Source organism: Lipotes vexillifer, unplaced genomic scaffold (genome assembly GCF_000442215.2).
Source record: "Lipotes vexillifer unplaced genomic scaffold, Lipotes_vexillifer_v1.1 scaffold639, whole genome shotgun sequence".
Classification (NCBI taxonomy): Eukaryota; Metazoa; Chordata; class Mammalia; order Artiodactyla; family Lipotidae; genus Lipotes; species Lipotes vexillifer.
In genome coordinates, this window is record NW_006786377.1 from 2,485,703 (window position 1) to 2,502,601 (window position 16,899).

General features: G+C 44.4%; 1 protein-coding gene across 1 annotated transcript in view; it reads right to left on the reverse strand.

Annotated features, from left to right (window-relative positions):
- AKAP12 (A-kinase anchoring protein 12) overlaps positions 1-16,899 on the reverse strand; it is a 111,307-nt gene that overhangs the window by 84,799 nt on the left and 9,609 nt on the right. Inside the window, exon 2 of the mRNA XM_007458768.1 lies at positions 14,792-14,966. Within this exon, the coding sequence (XP_007458830.1) occupies positions 14,792-14,966 (175 nt within the window). The remainder of the gene's footprint in view (positions 1-14,791; positions 14,967-16,899) is intronic.

Here is a 16,899-nt window from a genome sequence, read left to right on the forward strand (position 1 = left end):
TAAATTGTTTTTAAAAAGAGAGAAAAGAATCAAAATAAAAGTAAATTAATATTTTAAAAAACAAAACAAAACAAAAACCCTGGGAGAGGGTGTTTCCCTGGTGGCGCAGTGGTTGGGAGTCCACCTGCCGATGCAGGGGACACGGGTTCGTGCCCCGGTCCGGGAAGATCCCACATGCCACGGAGCGGCTGGGACCGTGAGCCATGGCCGCTGGGCCTGCGCGCCTGGAGCCTGTGCTCCGCAACGGGAGAGGCCACAACAGTGAGAGGAAAAAAAAAAAAAAAAAAAACCTGGGAGAGCACAGTATCCCCGAAGGACAAAGCCTTGATCTGAGCTGGCAAATCCTTAGAGAGGAAATGGAATGGGATTTACACGGGTACAGTAGGATGGATGATGCCCTGGGAGGTCAGGTTGGCAGAGCAAAATGGGAAGGGAGAGCATGGTGATTGTAGGTGCCTGGAATTCAGTTAAACCCAAATGAAAGAGAGGAATGAGTGGTATCGATTCTTTAGGTCATATGACTTGCCTCCAAGCCCAAGAAGCTCTTACAGCCTGGCATCAGCTACCTCCCCTCTCAGATGGGATGGGAAGAATGCGGACAGGGTCTGAAATAACCGGTTGGCCCACAAAGATGAATCGTTTGCCATTTACTTGACAGCAGATCAAGTGATACATCCTAAAATACCTAGAGAGGCAGAGAGCCCTGGGATCTGAGGAGGGTCTAGTGTGTCAGAAGTTATTAGGAGCCGTCTTCTCAGCATCACAGCCCAGGCCCATTTCACATTGCAGTGGTCTCATACCCAGCAGTCCCAGCCCGGGAGCTGACCAAACTGGGGGAGCTGGGGGCGGGGGGGTGCCCTCAAGAGCTAGTGAATCCTCCCAAATGTAAAATAGATAGCTAGTGGGAAGCAGCCGCATAGCACAGGGAGATCAGCTCCATGCTTTGTGACCACCTAGAGGGGTGGGATAGGGAGGGTGGGAGGGAGAAGCAAGGGGGAGGGGATATGGGGATATATGTGTACATAAAGCTGATTCACTTTGTTATACAGCAGAAACTAACACACCATTGTAAAGCAATTATACTCCAATAAAGATGCTAAAAAAAGAACCTGCTGTATAAAAAAATAAATAAAATTCAAAACAAAACAAAACAAAAAAGAGCTAATGAATCAAAAGCTCCATAAATATGCACTTTGTTGGCTCCTTTTTTAAATGGGGATGCCACCACTTAGCTCATAGAAGTTACAAGTGACCGGTAAGGTAGGAAAGAGCATGTACAAGTGACCCCCAAACTGTCTGGTACCTGATAGATACTCAACCCGACAAATGAGCTGACAGTCAGTGACAGAAGGGACTATATTTTTTAATATTTCTACATGTACCTGACCCTTAAGGCTTTGGCATTAGTTCATCCCCTACAGCTTTCACCCTTGTAATCAACCCAGAAACACACAGTAGAATAACTGTGTGAGGAGCCTCGGACATGGGCAGAGCACACAAAACTGGCACAGCCAGGCTCCTCTTCCACTCACAGAAAGTTCATGCTTTGTTTGAGAATAAGCACAGAAAGTTACACTGAAGAAAAGGGTCAGTGCGTGGGTATATTAAACATGTTTCTATATGAGCTAATTTTTAAAGTAAATGCAGTATTACTAAATGTTTACTAAGAAGCAGGAATCATTACTTTATGCCTAGACTGAGTCACCCCCACTTAAAAATGGCCTAAAGCAATCTTACAAGAACAGCCCTACATTGATCTTTAGGTTTTCCAAACGAGCGACTTACTTAAAAATTTAGCTTCGTTAACAATCCCAGAATACAGTTATTTGCTTTGATTTGCTGTGATGAGACTCAAGGAAAAAAGAAATCAGTGTGTGTCTCAGCTTCTTATCTGAAGCCAAAATAAGCCAGCTGGTCAGCTCATAGCAAAGGAATCAGAAGCTTTGGGGAGTTTTTCCTTCTTCATGACCATAAAAAGCAACAAATGGGTGACATTTCCCTTTACTCTTATTTGCCAGAGGAAGAATTTGCAACTCCATTCAAGAAGGCTCTGTTTTGACCTTCCCCTGATCTTCGTTCAAGCTCACATACAGTTACAATACCTCCAGTATTCACTGCAGGAGCTGGAAAGGGTTTGAGGAACACAATAATTTACAGCATTTAACTCCACAGTAGTCTGATTGTCTTTGGCCCCAGAAAATCTGGTTAAGGGAAAGTTTCAGGACATAATGTGGCTTGTCCCAGGATGTTCAGCTCTACGTGCAATTAATTAAGTGCCATAGAAACTGAGTCTATAATAAAGTTACTGGACTCACTGCACAGTGAAAATAAAAACTAAACCTGATATGCAATTATCTGAACAATGAAATAAATCCAAAGTATATTCAATTTCCAAAATTTTAATCATCCTTATTGTTGCTCCACACAACCCCCCAAAATACATCAGGAACTCTAAACATAACTTAATGAGGATGTCAAAATATGAAATATTTCATCTCAGGATAATCTGAGGCATTTCCCAATAATGTACCTTTAAAAGCTGGGCTATATTCCATATTTTTCCATTTTAATCTGAGAGTAAGAATCTCTCTACATATGGTTCATTTAAAAATTAGATATAAAAATGCAATCATTTTTATATGAAAGAAATGAAAATCTATCCTCCTTGCTCCCCTCCTCCAGAAGAGAACAAATTTCCTTAATATCTCAGAATGATTCTCTGTCTCAGATTCAAAATAGAAAGTTAAGTCCCCGCCTCCACCCTAACAGATGTAGATGTAGATCCCAATTAATTATTGGCTTCACATTGCCAATTACAATAAATGTAGGAGCCACACTCTGGTATTCAAATTCTCCATGGCAGAGCCACAAGATACCTCTCCTGGCTTCTCAATCACCACTCTCTAATTGTGCTCTCTTCACTAGCCTGGCATTTCCCAGTTGTATTTGGGTAAAGATGCATACTATATGTCTCCTTTGGGAGAAGCATAATCAATAATAACATATTAAAGGTTCTGGGACTTCCTGGTGGTCCAGTGGTTAAGACTTTGCCTTCCAGTGCAGGGGGTGTGGGTTCGATCCCTGGTCAGGGAGCTAAGATCCCACGTGCATCACGGCCAAAAAACATAAAACAGAAGCAATATTGTAACAAATTCAATAAAGACTTTAAAAGTGGTCCACATCAAAAAAAAAACTGTAAGAAAATAAAATTAAATATAATAAAGGTTCTGGGGGCTTCCCGGGTGGCGCAGTGGTTGAGGGTCCGCCTGCCGATGTAGGGGACACGGGTTCGTGCCCCGGTCCGGGAGGATCTCACGTGCCGCGGAGCGGCTGGGTCCGTGAGCCATGACCGCCTGAGCCTGCGCATCCGGAGCCTGTTGCTCCGCAACGGGAGAGGCCACAGCAGTGAGAGGTCCGCGTACCGCAAAAAATAAAATAATAATAAATAAATAAAATAAATAAAGGTTCTGCAAAGGTCCTGCAGTTAAAAACCAAAATCTTTAACCCAATTTTTCCTAGACTATTTTTCACTCAGTATTTGTCCCAACATGATGAGGTTCTCTCTTGCCTCCTTATTTCATTATTTATTTTTATTATTTTTAAAAATTACTTAATTATTTTCTTGCCTCCTTCTCTCAAGCATCTCCACTCTTCAGCAATTCACCAAAAATTCCATTTCCTCTGTCTTAGTTCAGGCTGCTATGACAAATCACCATATACTGGACAGCCAAGACAACTAACATTTATTTCTCACAGTCCTGGAGGCTGAAAGTCCAAGATGAAGGTGCAAAAGCTGATTTGGTTCTTAGTGAGAGTTCTCCTGCTTTGGAGAGGGTATCTTTTGGCGGGTGGGGAGGTCAGCAAGCTCTCTGGTGTCTCCTCTTATAAGGGTTATGGGTTAATGAGGGTTCCACCCTCATGACTTAATTAATGAGGGTTCCACCCTCATTAATTAATGAGGGTTCCACCCTCATGACTTAATTACCTCCCAAAGACTCCATCTCCTAATATCATCACACTGGAGATTAGAGTTTCAACATATGAATTTTGAGGGACATAAACACTCAGTCCACACCATCCTCCATGCCACCTTTCCTGCTACCCCAGTATGTGCTCTCTCTCTTGCCTTTGAACCCTGTCATGTTAGTGTCTCTTGGTCCAGCACTCAGCTACAATTCAGGGCAAGATATGGTTTCCACAGGCTTAAGTCCACAATAAACTGTGGGCACTATGGTCACACTGAGGTAGAGCGGACTCAGCTGGTTCCTGCAGTGCTTAATCTTGGCAGCAAAGAAATACCCCCAGTTCACTTAAAAGGTACTCTCTAATTTTCGTAAGTAAACTTACACATCATCTGCCTATTTACTATTTAAAATTTTTTTTTTTTTTTTTTGCAGTACGTGGGCCTCTCACTGTTGTGGCCTCTCCTGTGGCGGAACACAGGCTCCGGATGCGCAGGCTCAGCGGCCATGGCTCACGGGCCTAGCCGCTCCGCGGCATGTGGGATCTTCCCGGACCAGGGCGCGAACCCATGTCCCCTGCATCCGCAGGCGGACTCTCAACCACTGCGCCACCAGGGAAGCCCTAAAAAAATTTTACTCCAAGGTTGTGCAATTAAGAGAAAACACTTATCACATCTATGATTTTCTTTTTTGTTTTTAATAAATTCACTTATTTTATTTATTTTAGGCTGCATTGGGTCTTCATTGCTGCAAGCGGGCTTCCTCTAGTTGCAGAGTGGGGGCTACTTTTCATTGCGGTGCGCGGGCTTCTCATTGCCGTGGCTTCTCTTGCTGCAGAGCATGGGCTCTAGGCACACAGGCTTCAGTAGTTGTGGCTCGCGGGCTCAGTAGTTGTGGCTCGCGGGATCTAGAGCGCAGGCTCAGTAGTGGTGCAGGGGATTAGTTGCTCCGCGGCATGTGGGATCTTCCCTGACCAGGGCTCGAACCCGTGTCCCCTGCATTGGCAAGCAGATTCTTAACCACTGTGCCACCAGGGAAGCCCACATCTATGGTTTTCCAGTCACTAGTCTATAGCCCTAACTCTTGTTGGTGTTGGGAGTACAGGCGCATGTGGTGAATCTGTTACTTTTAGTCCAGCCCTCCTAGAAACTAACAAGTTAATTTAGCCACCTAATTTGCCTAAGACTAAAGAACCCTGAGTACGGAGTTAGCGGGGACCCAGCAACCATAAGGACTGCTTGAGAAAAGTTCTCTGACAAATGTAAGGCTTTAAACCATGACCTAGTTCCCTGAAGTAGAATGCATTCTTCGCATTCCTCCCTGTCCTGGAGGACTGTTTATCAGGCACAGTTCCAGAAGTGACTTGAAATCTCTGTGACTGTTGCAATTCTAGATAACATTGTAGGTCCTCTTAGCTCCATTTAGGACAAAAATCTTTTCAGCATTCAAAAGACCTTAGTGTGCCTTTAATTAATAACAAAAGAACAACCAATCTGCATTTTAATTGAAGTAAAACAAATTTCCTATATTGCAGACAAAACGGACAGATCTAACACTGCCATCACACTGAATTTAAAGGAAACTTAAACTCCTGAAGGTTTAAAAAAAAATCAGACATAAAATGAAATCAATTTGAGTTTTGCTCCCGGTACTGTCAAGAATTTTTTGTTTAAATTTTATACACTTTTGTCAGGACTGGAGAAAGGATCTTAATAATCAGGACTGATTTAGTAAACTTTAGTGGTGACATTTTCCACTGCTTTTCAGTAACTTACTTCATATAAAACAGAGCAGAACAAGAACAAAAATTTCCACTCAAATATTTAGATTAACATTATAGGAGTCAGGAACTCATGTCTAAACATTGGTTAAACGTGTCATTTCTGAAATAATTAAGAAAAATTCGTCATAGAGAGACTGTCTAATTTTTAGCAATTTCCTGTAGATTTCAATCCCTTCTCCACCTCCCCCATCCCACCCCAGTTGGTACTGCAGTGTATATCAATTGTAAATTCAACCACATCTAATGTTGAAATTTGCATAGCATTCAACGTTACTGGTGTGGAATAGACTGTTTTACATACATACCCAAGTGAAGGATAATTTCAAACAAAAGTTTCTTAAAAAGCATTACGCAAGCAGTTTGTTACCTTAGTGAAAAATTAACACCCAGAACTGAAAATGTAAAACAAAGCTAACAACCATAACATACATCAACAATCTTGTTTTATGCATCACAACAATATGTATTTCAAAGAGTAAGGAAAACCATCAAGGACGTGACGAAGCATGGCTTCAGTAAGGGTGGTCAATATCTGAGCAAGGACAGAAAATTGATTATGAAGCAGACAAAACCCAGAGCCTTATGTAATGGCTCAATTCAGTAAGAAAAACTCATACGCTCAGACATGAAGAAAAATAGCAAACCATAAATCGTCCTCCGAACGACACACCAAAGGGCATACAGTGGAGATGGAAAAAATTGCGAACAAGAGGTATCTGCTTTGAAAGTGAAGATAAACTTTCCCCAAGCCACCTAGATTCTTTGCCTACAAATGGAAGAAATGCTTGTCAACCATCAGTCTCTTTCATTTTTAGGTGGACCCAGATGTGCTGGGGTAAACTAGTCACTGTTGCATGATGAAGCAGTGACCCAATGGCTCGTGGAGCCAGTGCCATCTGTCTTCTCCTCTATTAATATTCACTGCTGGTTCCACCTTCTCCCCAGCCGCCACTCTCAGCTCCTTCGGTGTCATCGTCTCTTATCCTGTGATATTTAATCTTTCCCTGTGCCCCCGACTCTGCCAGCCTGGATTGCTCGCAGTGCCGGTGATCTGGGCTCTGAGCAGATCACTACTTAGAGAAACCCTATTGATCTCATGGATGCCCTCTGTCATTCCCTAGACTCTGCTGCAAACCTCTTCTTTACATTAAAAAAAAAAATCCCAAGCTGTTACTATCAAGTGATGTTCTCTCTTCTAAAGATGCTATTGGTTTGAGCAGTTGTTTGGCACAGTTGGTTACACAGCAATAGACAACTGAAACCGACATCCTGAGGGGAATGTCCTTGTCTACTGGAGAAACTGAGGCACTCCGTATTCCAAGTCTTGAAACCTCAATTGTTTTTGGCTGCCCCCGTGCCGAGCCTACACCCTGCACCCATCCCACCGCATGGGCTAATATCTGCCCCCCAAGCTCCTAGGGGTGTCCTCTCTGCCGAGTGTGAGAGGGTCTGACTCTTTGCTTTGTGTTTTATCTGAAGTCTTCACTTCACTGGCTCTCTGCTGCCTGTGCAGCTCTTACCATGATTGGCTGCAATTCTATCGGCATCTTCCCATTACCCTCTTACAACATTCAGCTCTTTCATATGCCCTGTACCTCCTGGCCTGCCGACTAATGGCCTTTATCTGCCTGCAACACTTGCCAAGATCTTCTTTTCTTTGTACATCAGTTATCTGGACAATTCACTGAATAGACATGTACCAACTAATGGCAATTCTTCTATTGTCTACCCAACTTATTTGAATCTTTCTTATTGAATCTTTTCCTCTAGAGGGATCCTATACCTCACCTAGATCCTGAGGTGCTCAAGGATAATGCTGTGTGTAATTTACCTCAGGAAGCATCTAGACCAGGGCCTTTCATAGGCTAAGTGGTTAGGAAATACTTGAGTGATTATTTTTAATGCATAATGTTATCACATACCAAGAAAATAAATTCACTTCTGAAGACAACACAGGCTCCCCACTTTTTTATATTTATGTGTGTATAAACTTAACGATAGCCACAAGACAGAGGTGAGTCCAGAGATGTAGAATATATAAAAGTATTTTAAACCATGGGTCTGCCATTAGAATCGATTACATTTTTAGCCACTCTCTTAATGCTTTTAACTATGTGTACAAATAAAGAGTAGGAAAAATTTTTTAAGTAAAAAGAAATCAATAAACATATATGCATACGGAAACTCGAGTTTTAACCAGAGGGACTATTTAGTCAACGGTACTGGAACAGGTAACCAGTATGGAAAATGAATTAAATTTCTCCCTCTAGACAGAAAATAATCCATTTTAGTGCACTGGGAACACTTTAACCTTCTTTTTAGCACCGAGCTCTTGGATTTCTCTCTTCTTCAATCCCCAGTTCCTGGAGTACAGGAGCCAGTAAAGAAATGTTAATGAAATCAAGTGGTGGGGAAAGCCACACAGCCCCCTTCCTCTTTTTTTCTTTTTTTAATTAAAAAAAGTTTTTTTTAGACAGCCCCCTCTTCTGATCTTCAGCAACTTGGTTAGGTGTTAAGATTTCTTCACGGATTTTCGGACCAGCCAAAGGCCATAAACTAAGCCATCAGCTACTGTCTACTTACCCAACACAAGTGACGTTTTAAGTTGATAAATGAGGGATGAGGATTAAGAGGCAATCAGGTGGGAACGAAAAGTGAACTTTGACAAGTAGCTCCTGGCTCAGAAACGATGAGAGCATTTGATTCCACACCTATTTACCCTGAAGAGCACATTCCAATTAAGAAAAAGCCTCTACTAGCAGCACACTTGGTTTCAAGACAGTAGAATAGGGACTTCTCTGGTGGCACAGTGGTTAAGAATCCGCCTGCCAATGCAGGGGACACGGGTTCGAGTCCTGGTCCGGGAAGATCCCACATGCAGCGGAGCAACTAAGCCCGTGCCACAAGTACTGAGCTCACGTGCCACAACTACTGAAGCCCGTGTGCCTAGAGCCTGTGCTCCGCAGCAAGAGAAGCCATCGCAATGAGAAGCCTGTGCACCTCAACGAAGATTAGCTCCCACTCACCGCAACTAGAGAAAGCCCGCACGCAGCAACAAAGACCCAACGCAGCCAAAAATAAATTAATTAATTAATTTAAAAAAAAAAAGAGAGAGTCAAAATCAGTTCCGTTTATTTTCTCCTCTGTTGTGAGGAGGGGAAACACCTAATTCTTCTAGCATCATCTGAAACCCTCCCTCCCACCCACACAAGCACCAATGTCAATCAGTCTGTGCTGCTGTTACCCCTGAATGCCTCACCCAAATCTACACCCCAAACCGCTTCCTCCAGGCAATGGTGGCCTAACTAGGCAAATTAGGATCCCTGATGAGCATTAAGGCTACAGAATCTCAGATGCTGGGGTGGCCTGGGATTCTGACTGAATAATCTAGAAGGGGGCCCAGTGGTGTCTTTAAAAAGCTCACCAGGTGACTCAACTGCACAACCAGGTTTGGGAACCACAGAAAATTTAATCTCTCCAAACTCCACAATTTGCAGTGCCTGCATATGACGGACAGAAGATCTGCCAATGATTTATAGTTATCTCCCCTTCTTAAAATTTGGCTTATCTCATTTACATAACATCATGAAGAAACTGTAGGGAAGATGAAAACCTTTGAATTTGAATGAATACTTGTATTAAGAGAAGCCTAGCAGTGTCTGGGAAAGACCCTGTAGTTTCCAATGCTTTGAACACCTACATTTTCCTGGGAAAACACATTTATTCCAGTTAACAGAGCCAGGCTGTCATCTGTTATGAGAACTGAGAACAGCGCCCAGGGGAGGGGACTACTGTTTTCCCAGGAGGTGGATTTCTGCCCACAACCCCTGATTCCAACATTTCATGGATCAGATGTATGAAGAAATTTCTGGCAACTGGATGATTTTAGATTGTTCCCAGAGGAGAAATTTTTAAACTGATAGCTAAAGAAGTAGGTCATTGCAAAGTCAATCCAAGCAAATAAAATTAAAGACAGTTTGCTAATTTGGGAAGGAAAGGGAACAATACCTCAGCCCCCTTTTTACTCTAATCTTGCTTTTTCCCAATTTTGATTAATTTCTGGAAGGAAAAAGTCTTTTAAAGTTAACTAACAATAAAATAAACTATACCCTTTAATGCTCTAAAAGCCAGTCCAGTTCCTGATGGAGTGGTGCACAGAAAAAAAGCATATGGTCAATATACCTGACAGGGCACCCAACTTCATAATTAAAAATGCATCAAGGAAACTGAGGTGCCCACTGAGGTACAGATTGGCAAATACTAGAAAAATCTTCTATCCACTGAGGCAAGGGCAAGGGAAAGTGAGCGCTGCTCTCCACAGAGTAGGGATGCAAAGTGGATGAATCTCTTTGGAAAGTAAATTTAGCAAGGACTATCAAAATTTTAAATGCATGTAAATCCTGTGATCCAGCAATTCCACTTCCAGAAATATATCCTAGAGATACATTCGCACACATACAAAGGCTTTCCCTTTTTACCATACTCTACAAATTAAGGTTCTCAACCATTAACATTTTTAGAAAAATAAACATTAAATGAATCCTGTTTGCTATGACTTTAAATAAAAATCATTTTAATAAGAGTAAGCAAGTGCTTTTGATCATCTTTTTTTTTTTTTTTTTTTTTTTTTTTTTGCGGTACGCGGGCGTCTCACTGTTGTGGCCTCTCCCGTTGCAGAGCACAGGCTCCGGACGCGCAGGCTCAGCAGCCATGGCTCACGGGCCCAGCCGCTCCGCGGCATATGGGATCTTACCGGACCGGGGCACGAACCCGTGTCCCCTGCATCGGCAGGCGGACTCTCAACCACTGCGCCACCAGGGAAGCCCTTAGTTTTATATTTTTCATGTGATAAAAGTACTGATATATTTTTCTCACAATGCTAAGTGCTGTAAATTCTAATTTCTCACTTCATGAATGACTACAGCAGTAAAAATTATAGAGGCCAAGGACGAGCACCATTTAGCTGGATTTTCTTTTCATTGGTATTCCTGGTAAAGAAAAAGAAACCATTTCTTAGTGCCTTTTATTTTTCTTTCATTTTTAAAAAAATATTTATTTATTTATTTGGCTGTGTAGGGTCTTAGCTACATTGTGTGGGCTTAGTTGCCCTGCGGCATGTGGGATCTTAGTTCTCCAACCAGGGATCGAACTCGCGCCCCCTGCATTGGAAGGTGGATTCTTAACCACTGGACCACCAGGGAAGTCCCCTTTGAACCTTTTAAAACAAAACATTTTATTTCCATTTTATTAATTATCCTGTAAGATACCAAGCTGGAATCATCCTTTTAATGTAGTTTAAAGCTATCCCAGCACAGAGATTAGTCAATGCACAGCAAATTCAAAGAGGACGCACGTTTGGGGCCTGTTCCTCACCAAGGGAAGTATTTTAAGTGGAAATTTTCACTGATCTCACAAATCTAAGAGCTTAAAAGGCTATAATGGATTAAAGGGAAGGCACTGCAGTCCCCACAGGCTATCGGTACCCTAAACAACCATCTTCACACCCACAGCTCCAATTTCTAGACTGTGTTCTAATCAGAAAGTAGTACCTCTTATAATCTGAGGGAAATCCATATGAATACAGGTAGTCACACACACACAAAAACCCACTTTGTTAACATATAATTCTCCCGAAATCATCTTAAATTCTGGCCCTTCTAGTGTAAAACTGGTGACAATCACATTACAGCCATCTCCATTCCTATTTTGTAAACACAGGGTAAATGGGAAACAGCACATACCTTGTGCTGGGAGAGGAATTATGAAATGCAGCTGGCCAAATCAATTGCCTGTTTTAATGCACAAAAGGTAAGGGCGTCCTCAACTTTATTAATCGGGACAATGGATTCTTCTATTTGAATACATCTGTTTGAGTCACAGCTCTTATAACCAAATGGAACCACAGCTTGAAAGACTGACAAGGGTCCCAGTCTCCCCACCTGCCGGGGACCTAGGCCTCACACTGTTGCAACTGAGAACTGTTCCACTTCTAGCTCTGAGTCACTGAACAGAAAAGACAGAAAGGCTAATTTAGAGGATTGTGATTGTCCAGATTTAGCCTGAAGCTTGGCTCCAGAAATCAAGATTTGCCAGAGATATGGAAGTTTGTCACCGGCCACCCCACCCTACATCGCTGAGTGAAAACAGGCTTTTCAGCTTTTAAAAGCAGATGACTGAGGAATACCATGAGGCTTTGCTTACCACCTGTGTTCAGGTGGTCTAATCTTCCTGCGCCCTGCAGTGGCCAAAATGGCAAACTCTCAAAATTAAACCTGGAAAAAATAACTGATCAAGCCATTTCCCCTCAAAATTAACATACAAATTGTAAAAGACTGACTGGAGGATACGACTCCTTCCATTTCCATTAAAATACATCACAGATAAAACCAGGACTTGTCTCAGTGCATCTAAACGTGAGGCTTCAGTAACCAAGATTTACCGATGGGGGGAAAAAAAACCTGCTAACAGCCTTTAATTAATGATCAGCATTCTACTGGGAGGAGGAGGGAAGCATTAGTCTAAACCTCCCCAAATGTCCACAGACCCAATCAAAAAAGCTCAAGATGTAATTCATCACTAATCCAACGTATGAAGTGGTCTCATCTGAGCAACCTGCATTTATAATGCATTTGTCTATCTGAGATTAAAGGCAATTTGAAATTGCAATGGTAAAAAAGCCATTCTAAAGAAACCGAAATCAGAGTCCCCAAATCTTAGTTTTTTGCTAGATATTCACCCAGTCTGTGAATAACCAGACTCACTTTGACTTAGTCACTATCTGATAAGTGACACAGATCATGATGATGAGAAAGTCAAAGAACAAGTAGATGGGCCAAGGTATTCCCCAACTTGACCGTCTGCAATCAAAATCAGGGAGCCAGCCTCATCCTACCGGCCAGCCACACACGTCACACATGGGGCAACACCTGTTATGAGCCAAATCAGATATGGTCCCTGCCCTTGTGGAGCATTCAGAACAGCCAGAAGAACACAAGTCACTAAACCCACAAATATGGAAACTGCTGGAAAGAAGGGTCCATGGTGCTATGGGAACCTAGAATGGCAGATGAGATTACTCAGAGGTCAAGAACTGGGGCTGAACAGGGCAAAGAGGGGAGGCAAAAGCTATGTGCTGAATCATTCTTAATTAGACCATCCTTTTGAAAAGACTTAGGTCTTCAAAACCTGAGAAATAAATTTTGCTAGTTGAAATGAAAAACTACACATTTTCTAAGGATACATGTTAAGTTTATTGATTCGTCTCCAAATTGATAACTGGGCCGTATGCCAAAAAGTTCAATGATATTCTGGATGTCATTCAGGCAATTTTTTTAAAGGAGGTCATCTGGCTGTTTCAAGATGGTGGTGACTAAGAAAAAGGGAGGATAAGGTTATGGAAGAAAGATAAAGAGAACAGAAAGGAAGGAATATTTTAAATGAACACTCTGAAGTTACTGGGAAGGGAATAAGTACCATATCTCAGGGTGAACTGTTGATAAGACCTGAAGGACTGGTAAAAACCAAGGAAAAAAATGTTCCCCAACTGCAAGCTTTTAGCAACTACACCTTAAAATTACTTTCATTACTGGACTCTAAATACTGGTTATACAGCCATTTTGACAGTAGTTGGCATCAAAAAGTGATGTACAGTAAATATTAAAACCTAACTGAGATCTCAAAAGGATAGTACATTTCTTAGGCATCTCTTAGAAAATCTAGACATTCCAGGCACAGTTGGTACTTGTGAGCACCTACAGCTCTAGGGATCGTGGGTTTTACAAGTAGTTATGTTAACGACTAGAGGTAATCTAGTTAAAAGCAGTCTCTCAGCCCAAACTAAACTAGGACAGCTAAAAGGTCAAGGCGATTAGGTCATATAGTTCTGTGATTTTTACCTAGATTTCAGGGTTGTTGTTTTTCCCCCGCTGACTGTAAACATCTATACTTCCTGAGATAACTCCTAAAGGTCCTCACGTACTCCGTATATCCTCAAATTTGACACAAGGGGTTTTCTTTTTTCCTTTTAAGTATTAAATATGGTTATCCACATCTTCTATAAAAATATCACAAAAAGGGTTGGGTGAAGGCTGGCTAAAGAACATACATGCTGGAAAATAGATCTAAAAGACAACGATCTGAACAAGTCACAATCTTGCCGACTGTAGTCGCCGAGAATAAATATTTCAGCCTTGAAGACTACGACTATAAAATGCAAAATGTCTAGGAGGTTCAGCATTGCCTCCAGAGACCAGAGTAGAGGGAATGCTGGCTTACGCCTCTGGCCGCATTTGAGAACTTCTAACTACTCCTCCAGTATTTGTTTATCCAACTGAGTGCAATGAACTGAGCGAAAAGGAGGACGCCGCCGTGTTTGCGAAACCTGTCATTCCTTTTGGAAATGCAGCGTCGGCTCAGATTTTCTTTGGCTCCGAGCGAGCTACACCCCAGGCTTTCTCTGCATCAGGAAGGCGGTGTCTGCTCGAGCCGCTGCCGCAGGAGGACTGGGTACCAAGCCCGGGTCGCTCCAGACACAGCTGATATCACGGACGGTGCGCTGAGGGGAACCCATGGGCGGAGGGCTCGCCAGGCTGCAACACGCGTCAGGGCCCAACAGCGGACTTTCCGCTTGGGGAGATAGCGGGGCGGGGGCTCGACACGCTCGGCTCGGGGGTCAGTTCTCCGCGGACTCCCCCAAGCAGCTCGCCGGTATCAGGCTGGGTCGCTCCCACCGGAAGAGCCTGGAGAAAGGCTCAGCTAGCGGCGGGCAGTCGGCGGGTTTTATTACTGCGGATGGCGCAGTCGCCACCCCTGGAGACCCACTACAAAGATGCAAGCCCCGCGCCGCGCTCGCCGCTGCCGTGGTCCCGCCCCGGCGCTCAAGACCCTGAAAAGCCTAGAAAGAGGGATTCATGCTCCCGAGTTTGCAGATGGACTGGACCGGCCGGGAAGTTATCGCAGGCGGAGATCAAGGGACCCCACACATACACACCCACACACACACCCCACCCTCCGCCACCCCGGGGCAGGTGGCTCGGCGCGCCGGTACCTTGGTGGCGGGGTCCGCAGCGGCGATGGTCGCGTCCGCCGACGATCCGGGCGCCGCCTCCGCCGCAGAGCCTCCGCCGCTGGGCTCGGGCTCGGGCTCGGCCGGCGTCGCGCTCCCCGCCTCCGGCTGCTCCGGGCTCCTCTGTTCGGTGGAGCTCCCGGCGCCCCTGGCTTGTCTGCGGGTCTCCCGCGCCCAGCAGCCGGGTTACGCCTTCCCCAGATAGCAGGGACGCGGAGAAGAGCCAGGAGTCGCGCGCCCGCGAGGTCCCGGGAGCGCCTTCCCCTCCCGTCGTCCTCCTGCGAACCCGCCCAGACAGCGAATGAAGGAGACGCGCTCGCCGCAAACTCCTTAAAAGAAAAAAAAAAAAAGCCACCTCTTTGCCTCCTCCTCCTCCCCCTTGTTTTTCCCTCGCTTCATCACATGAGCACAGCCCCAGACACGCCTTGCAGCAGCATCTCCTGCTAGGTTGCTAGGACCCGAGGAGCGGCCAGAGCCTCAAGCCAAGGGCCAGGCGAGCCGCCCACCCCGACCCCCAGGACGCCTCCTGTTCCTGTACGGGGACAGGAGCTGGGGGACCACCACCCAGGGCTGCCTCCACGAAGGGGAGGGGAGGGCGAGGGGGAGGGAAGGGCAGAAAGCCCCCCCCCCCCGAGGAGATCGGATTCGCCGGGGGTTTATTAAATGATTGATGACCCGAGGCAGGGCTTCTGCTGCAGCCCACGTTCAGCTGGGCCAGAGGCGAACCCAGACCCCCGTTTGCTTTTTACCTTCACAGTGTTTGCTTCTTCCCCATTAGCAGGAGAAAGGCAAGAGCTCCTGGGCTCCTGCGGAGTCTGACCATATTAGGACACCTCACGTGGCAGGAGCTGGGATCCGAGAGGTTAATGCAGTCAGTCCACGGATGGGGTGGCCCAGGCAGCCCCACGCTCTCCTATCGCCCGGAACAAGTGATATCAGGCGATGCCGTGGGCAACACCGACCGGCTGCCCTCATTCCCCGGGGAATCTGGGGAATTGAGCCTGTTACTGGAAATGTGCCTGTCCTTAAGGGCCTGATGCTGGAGGTCCAGGCCACCTCTCCCTCACGCCACCGCTGAAACAGGATGACATGGATCTGCTCGTTTGCTGTCAATATTTCTCCATAGATAAGGGCTTTCAATAATAACTGCGTAAGTGGCTTGCATTCTGACACTTCATACTCCTGAATATAATATTTGTCATATGAACATAGCAGGCAGTCAATATATATTTGTACTAAATTAAAATGTTAGCTGAATTATCTGGACGTAAGCATGAAGGTAGTGGGGCTGAAAGAAAAATTATCCCAGTTTTAACCGACAACTAAGCGCCTCAGTTTTCACAAACAGAAGCTCATTAAGAATGAAGAAACTTTTGGAATATTGCCACTAGATACCAGATAAATATCCCATACCCAGATTTAGGACAATCTAGTAGAGAATTGATGTAAACAATAGTTCAGCACCAGGATATTTGTGCCTAATTAATTGCATGTAGTAAAATGGCTCCTTGGGAACCATAGGTTAGTTATCCAGCATAAAATTTTTCTGAATTTATCATTTTTATTTGAAAGGAGTACAGAATGGCCACCTTCTCTGGAATCTGTCCCTTAAGAAGCAGTATATTTGGAAAATGGTTGGTTTTCCGAAGTTTTAAGCATTTCCCCCATTTTGACTTAAATATTTAGGAAACATTTGAGTACTTACTCAGTACCAGACATTGTGAATGCACTTTGTGTGTATAATCCCATTTCATCCTTACAGCAATACTGCCATGCTGACCCTATTGTTCTCATTTTACCAATGGAGTGGGGGAAAGTAGGCCCGAAGAGGTTAAATCAGGCCTTCAAGGCTTCAGAGCCGGTTCATGGAAGACAGATTCCTCCCTGGCCAGCCACTGGCCAACATTTCACTCCCCTTCTGTGGGAAGCTTGGAATGTGTTCTCTCTTCTTCTCAGGGATGTCAGTGAAAAGTGGCGTTTAGACCTCACCGGGGATGTTAAGAGCAAAAAAACGCGGTTAAAACCTATTTGAGGGGCTTCCCTGGTGGCGCAGTGGTTGAGAGTCCGCCTGCCGATGCAGGGGACATGGG